The sequence below is a fragment of the Benincasa hispida genome, chromosome 11 (genome assembly GCF_009727055.1).
Source record: "Benincasa hispida cultivar B227 chromosome 11, ASM972705v1, whole genome shotgun sequence".
NCBI lineage: Eukaryota > Viridiplantae > Streptophyta > Magnoliopsida > Cucurbitales > Cucurbitaceae > Benincasa > Benincasa hispida.
In genome coordinates, this window is record NC_052359.1 from 48,829,921 (window position 1) to 48,837,370 (window position 7,450).

General features: G+C 39.5%; 1 protein-coding gene across 1 annotated transcript; it reads right to left on the bottom strand.

Annotated features, from left to right (window-relative positions):
- Nucleotides 1–6,516: 6,516 nt before the first annotated feature.
- LOC120090728 lies at nt 6,517–7,101 on the bottom strand. Its single transcript, XM_039048444.1, has one exon. The coding sequence runs from the start codon at nt 7,099–7,101 to the stop codon at nt 6,517–6,519; it is 585 nt and encodes a 194-aa protein (XP_038904372.1).
- Between the last annotated feature and the right edge of the window lie 349 nt (nt 7,102–7,450).

Sequence of the window (7,450 nt, forward strand, 5' to 3'; positions counted from 1 at the left end):
TTATACTATAACATTTATAATATAAAGATGATGCATGTCAATGCTTTTTATGCATGCATGTTGTAGAAACGCTGATGTGTATGATTGATGATGTTCTATGCTTGAAATGATGCGATACTACTTCTGGAAATGTGTTAATTATGAATGTTCACGTAGTATGTCATGCGTTGTCACAAGTTTCCTTACGATGGAACCAAGTGTAATTCAATAAGTATATAACCAAGTATGTCATGATTCGAGGTCGAACACAGGGACTGTTTTAGGTTATTGTGGTATGTTCGTGACATATGCGACCAGGTTTTTCAATCTTTAAAAATGGGGTTGTACAAGTATATAAATTGCAGTCAAATAAAGGAAGCAGCAAAAATGAAATACAATAAACCTAAGCTAGATGATACAAGATACAGGCTCATGATACAAGATGTTGGGTCAACGCTGGTTGTGAAAGTTATGTAAAGAACGTGGAATGCGACAACAAGTCTTATGAACAAAATAGAAAGAAAAAGACAAATAATATAAAGAGCACAAGTTCTCAATTGCATTGAAGCTAGAAATACTGCTCCGCTCTCCTCTTGGCGTACACCTTTCAGTGATCGGCCATGCTCCCACATGTCTGTGGTGAAACAGAAAATAGCGTAATGAACGCAAGGTTGCTTCCATGTCTGGAAGTACTACTCGCTTTAGTTAACGCATTCTTCTAATCTTCTCTTGATAGATCAAAATGGCATCTTCACTTTTGCTCTCACAAGTGAAGATGCCGTCTAACATGCCTTAGCTAAACCCATTTTATACCTTTAACACAGATTAGGTACTTGTTTGATTCGTATTAACTATCAGGGGATTAAGAAGACATCATGGAGAAAGTGATTAATGGAGGAACAAAAATAGACAGAGAATGGTATATGAAAGCTATCGAAACATTTAATATGTCTATTAAGCATTTGATACATGGTGTGTGAATGAAGAGATAAAGAGATAGTGAAATACAACGATGAAAGAGACAAAACAAATACAAACAAGTGCCAATGTCTTGGCACCGATTCGATGGAGATCTGCTTGCTGGATAAGATGGATCTGATGGTAGGAAGAGCTTCCCTCTCAGGCTTGCTCCACTGGTAGCAAGTTTCTGTACACAGAGCTTCGGATCGGGTATTTGGCAGATTAGATCTGAGACTCACCTCTCGGCCTTGCCTCGTCTTCTTCCCGGATTTCTTCACTTGAGCGCTCAGCTCAGCCTTTACTCTCAACACTTTAGTAGCAATTAGCCCCGTATCAAGTAGCATGAGTTTTCTCTGAAATCTATGGGGTATTTATAGGTGCAGGTCTTTGACTCTGGCCTTATGGTCCCCACTGATTTTTGTGGTAATTCCAAAGATGGAGGGATATTATTCCTTCTTTTATGCAATCAGACCATCAATTCTGCATAACCGTTAGTTGTACACGTGTCTCAATCCTCCGCTTTTGCATTGCTCAGCTACATCTTTCGATCTTGAATTCGCATGCAGTGGTGTTTTTATTACCGCATGTAGTTGAAAGTCAGCTCTGGATCGACTATCGCATTGCGCCGTCATTGTGATAATCGTCTCTTCATTGTTGATTGACGAGCGCAATGTGATAGAGATGCGTTGATCAGCTTTTTGTGAGCCTTGAGCGCAAGTGGTGACTTGGTTTCCTGCAAAACAGAGTAAAATTCAGCTTGTCTTCCATCTTTATGGTGTTAGTGGGTGTAATTGCGATCATTTATAATTATTGTAATTCTAAGCTAATTTTCATACAATCAGCGCATATTCACTAACTTTTGGCTGCAATATCTAGATGAGGTGGCATAAATAACTTGTATTTCTACAAGTTATCACACCCCCAAATTTAGATATATGCTTGTCCTCAAGCATATCTTCTACTTAAGCAATCATGCTCAATTCCTATCCTATATTTTTCCGATGATTGGCTTAGGCACATTACTTGACATCGCAATTTCCTTCTAACCTTGTTAATTCTTAGCAAGCCCTAATTTATTCTTCTATATGACAAAATTCTGCTCAAAGATGCTTTTCTAGTTTTCGAAATAGAATGTTTATCTCTTCTTTGTCAAAACAACTTGATGTATCTATATGCGGTGAGAAAAACTTTGCGTCATTTATTTACTTAGAGACTATTGGTCATGGTTACACTCTTCTTTTTGGCTTATCCCCACGGGTGTCATGCGGACATCCAACTACGGTTGTGTGCCAATTTCAACTTTAACTCATGACATTCAGAGGAGTTGTCTCTTGCATTCTTTTATTTTTCTTTCCATACTGCGTTGTTCTTGGAAACCCACCTTCGTTTTGACTTGCTCCTATGGGTGTCATATGAACATCCAACTATGAGTAGGCTCCTTTCACAACTAAACTCTTATCAGGTTGGGACAGTTTTTCAGGTTTTCCCTTGCGCTAACATTGGAGTTTTGCATACTTTTTTTTTTTTTTTTTTGGAAAATGGACGCATTTTCTTAAATACTGCATATTCTTGATCTTATCTGCTTAGACCTTCCTCACTCCCAAATTTAAAGATGAGCAAGGTCCTCGTTGCGTTTTTTGGATAGATTAGAAAAATAATTAGAAGAAAATTTCAAAAAGAATGTTTGAGCAAAACTTTGAAAGATAAAAGATAAAGTGCTGCTAAACTAAGAATTAACTAAGTATTAGTCAGAATTTACTAAGTATGGGAAATGTTTCTAAGTATAAACATATAATACATCATAGCAACGCAATGAAGAACACAAAAGTAAAAGATTGAGAATATCACAAATATTAACAAAGGAAGATAAAGAAAAAGAGACACAGGCAAAAAGTAGAGTGAATCATGTACTCTAATTGTATTGAATATTAACAAAGTGTACAAATAAGTATAATTGAATGCAATACAAAAATTTGTGCCTGTACAAGAATCAAAGAACTGAGATGTCATTGTTTGAATTCGATTCAAACATGTGCATGATAAAAATTAACATCGTGCTTCTATTAATGCAAGTACATTTTTTACTGAGGACAGGCAACAACACATATACCCCCACAACACTCCCCTTAACTAAACACATTTCTGGAGGATACCTCAACATAGTGCATTTAGCTAAGGACGGGCAAAGGACATATACGAGTGCAACACACCCCTCAACTCAATGCATTTGAGTGTAATGGTCGCAAGGTGTTTCTTGTTAACACACTATGCAACCATCATCGCGTTACATACTAGTTTTTAATTTTCTATTTAATTCATAAGAAACGTAAGTCGAAAAGACGTTGCGGTGTTTAGTGTTTCATCCAATCCTTCACAAAAATTAAAGAACAACGCTACTAATGTATACAAACTCAACGATTTAAACATGACATGAAAAATTAAATCGAAGAGAATTACAGAAAGTAGTAAAGGCTAATTCTAAAAAGTGGTAAATACATGATTTAGAAAGCAGTAAAAGGAAACTGTAAAGAAAGCAAGTAAACATAGATAGGGATGTTGATTGAAAGAAGTTCTCAGAATTACCGCAATCCCTTCCCTCCGCAAGCGGTTTAATCCTGCTTGCCCAAGTCAATGGTGTCCATGCGTCGCTCGAAGTCACCTCCGTAGTAAGGCTTAATTCGTTGACCATTGACTTTAAACGCGTCGTTCCCATCTAAAGTTGTTAGTTCCACTGCTCCGTGAGGAAAGATAGTCTTGATTTTGAACGGTCCAGACAAGCAAGACTTCAACTTTCCTAGGAACAATCGCAAACGAGAGTTAAATAATAATACCTATTGACCTTTGGTGAATGTCCGATCATTTATGTGGTCATCATGCCACTTCTTGGTTTTCTCCTTATAGATCTTGGCATTTTCATAAGCGTCCTTCGCCATTCGACTAGTTGATTTAATTGCAGCTTCCGAACTATCCCCGCACTTGCTAAATCAAACTTCAGCTTCTTACATACCCACATCTCCTTATGTTCCAATTCGAGCGGCAGATGACAAGCTTTTCCAAGATGCACGGGGCATACGGAGACATGCCAATTAGTGTTTTATAGGCAGTTCTGTATGCCCACAGTGCTTCATCAAGCTTGGGTGACCAATCCTTCCTCGAAGTATTGACTACCTTCTCCAAGATGGTTTTGATCTCTCTGTTAGAAATCTCCGCCTGTCCATTAGTCTGTGGGTGATAAGCGGTTGTAAATCGATGGCTGACGTTGAATTTAGTTAACAGGTTGACAATTATGTGGTTGATAAAGTGAGAGCCCTCATCGCTGATTAAGGCCTGTGGCATCCTATATCGAGCAAAAATGTTCTTCTTCAGAAACTTCGCCACTGTGGTCACATCATTCTTGGCACATGCGATAGCTTCAACGACCTTCTGATGGTGGAAACGGGCCCATGAAGTCAATTCCCCAAACATCAAATAATTCCACTTTTAAGATTGATGCCAATGGCATTTCATTTCTTTTTTACATATTTCCCGTTCTCTGACATTTGTCGCATTGCACAACGTGGGCTTGGGCATCCTTGAATAGCATTGGCCAGAAATAGCTACATTGTAAAACCTTTGCAGCAGTTCGCTGCCACCCAAAATGTCCTCCATACAGGAACTCATGATAAAGCTCTAGAATGTGCTTGACTTCATGCTCAGGAATGCATCGACGTAATATATGATCAGGTCATTGTCGATATAGGAATGGGTCGTCCCAGAAATAGAATTTGGCATCATATCTTAGCTTTTTCTTCTATTGGTACGTATAGTCATCTGGTATTTGACCGCAAAAGATGAAGTTCACGATGTCTGCATACCAGAGAACATTAATGCACACTGCCATCAACAGCTTATCGGGGAATCTTTCTTCAATATCTTTTTCTTTACCTTGAACCTTGCAATTTCCCAATCTTGACAAATGATCCATGACTTGGTTCTCGATGCCCTTCCGATCTTTAATCTCTAGGTTAAATTCTTGCAGTACAACACCCAACGTAAAAGCCTTGGGTTTGCATCCTTCTTTGTCATCAAATAATTGATCACAGAATGATCTGTATACACCACAACGGTTGTTCCGATTAAGTATTGTCGGAATTTCTTCAGTGCAAATACCACTACGAGCATTTCCTTCTCTGTGGTTATGTAGTTTTCCTGCACATCGTCCAATGTTTTACTTGCATAATAAATAAGATGCAATACCTTGTCCTTGCGCTGACTTAATACTGTGCCCATAACATATCCACTGGCATCGCACATCAACGCAAATGGTTGCGTCCAATCTGGCACAATCAAAATGGGTGCGAAGATGAGTGCATCTTTCAATGTGTTGAATGCTTTGGTGCACGCGTCATCGAAGTTATATTCTCGGTCATCTTCAAGGAGTGCACTCAGGGGCCTTGCAATCTGGGAGAAGTTGCGAATAAATCTTCTATAAAACCCAGCGTGTCCCANCAAGGAGTGCACTCAGGGGCCTTGCAATCTGGGAGAAGTTGCGAATAAATCTTCTATAAAACCCAGCGTGTCCCAAGAAGCTCCTAAGTGTTTTTACATTCACTGGTGGGGGTAACTTGGAAATTGTGTCGATCTTTGCTTGATCAACTTCCAATCCTGCTTTAGAGATTTTGTGACCTAGAACTATACCTTCTTCCACTATAAAGTGGCATTTTTCCCAATTGAAGACAAGATTCGTTGCCACGCATCTCTTCAAGACCGTTTCAAGGTTAGATAAACAAGAGTCATAGTTATTGCCGAAGATTGAGAAATCATCCATGAATACTTCGACTGACTCCTCCAAGTAATCTGAAAATATTGCCATCATGCATCGTTGAAAAGTGCTTGGTGCATTGCAGAGTCCAAATGGCATGCATCGGAATGCGAACGTACCAAATGGGCACGTAAAGCTTGTCTTGTCTTGGTCCTCCGGCGCAATTGCTATTTGGTTATACCTTGAATAGCCATCAAGAAAGCAGAAAAATTCATTCCCAACAAGTCTGTCTAACATCTGATCCATAAACGGGAGTGGGACATGGTCCTTTTTAGTGGCCAAATTAAGCTTGCAATAATCCATACAAATTCTCCACCCCATAGTCGTCTTTTGGGAATCAATTCATTCTTGTCATTAGTAATGACTGTCATCCCTCCTTTCTTCTGAACACACTTCACTGGGCTCACCCAGCTGCTATCAGATATCGGGTAGATGACATCGGCGTCCAGCCACTTTACTATTTCCTTCTTCACGACTCCCTCATGGTAGGGTTCAAACGACATTGCCTTTCTACTGATCTAGTCTTTCCTTCTTCTAGATGAATCTTGTGCATACAGTATGAAGGACCGATTCCTCGAATGTCTACCAAGGTCCGTCCTAAGGCCTTTGCGTTAATCTTTAGGATCTGTATGAGCACATCTTCTTTTTTCTTTACTCAACAATGCGGAAATGATAACCGGTAACGTGTCGTTACTTCCTAAGTAAGCATACTTAAGGTGCGCGGGAAATGGCTTTAACTCTAGCACGGGTGGTTCTTCCAGAGATGGCTTAATGCACTATGAAGTTCGTCTAGACAACTTGAGTGGTTCAAAATTTGCTTCCATATAAATTGCGGTGCAGTCCTCCTTCACTATTGCTCCGATTTTACAATTTTTCTCCTCCAACTCCTTCAGAGGTTCGTGCCAATGTCCTTCCCCCAGTTCCTCGATATATTGGCAGTTTTCTATATCACCTGGGTACTTCAACACATTGAGTACGTTAAATTTTACCTTCTGATTGTCGACCCTGATGGTCAGTTCTCCTTTCTGCATATCGATCAGCGCTCGCCCTGTGGCAAGAAATAGTCGACCCAAGATGATAGGGATTTCTCTATCGGCTTCATAATCTAATATGACAAAGTGTGCTGAGAAGATAAACTTGTCCACTTGCACGAGAACATCTTTTATCTTTCCCTCAGGAAGCTTTATCGATCTATCGACAACCTGTAATGTGATCGTGGTTGGTTTTGCTTCACTGATATCCAGCTTCCTAAAAATTAACAAGGGCATCAGATTTATGCTTGCCCCTAAATCGCACAATGCGTTCCTGACCATCTTCCCTCCTATAGTGCAAGGCAATGTAAAAGTCCTAGGGTCTTTCATTTTAGTAGGGAGATTGTTTTGAAATAGAGCACTACACTCATATGTTAGCGCAACGGTTACATTTTCCCAAATCTTTCTCTTGTTGGCGAAAATATCCTTGAGAAATTTTACATAACTTGGCATCTGCTTTAATGCTTTTATCAAAGGAATATTAATGTGTGGCTGTCGGAGAATGTCTAGAAACCTCTGAAATTGCTTGTTGTCATCTTTCTTTTTCAGCCTGGCTGGGGAAGGTGGAGGATCCCACTGTATTTCTTATTCACTTAGCTATTTGATGAGGTCCTATGCTTACTGTGTGTCATTAGCTGAAGGTTGCGTTGATTGAGAATTCATGTCTTGAGGAGCTTCA

What these genes read in the sequence shown, in the direction of transcription:
- LOC120090728 (XM_039048444.1), bottom strand. Translation starts at nt 7,101, where the DNA reads ATGAAAGACCCTAGGACTTTTACATTGCCTTGCACTATAGGAGGGAAG.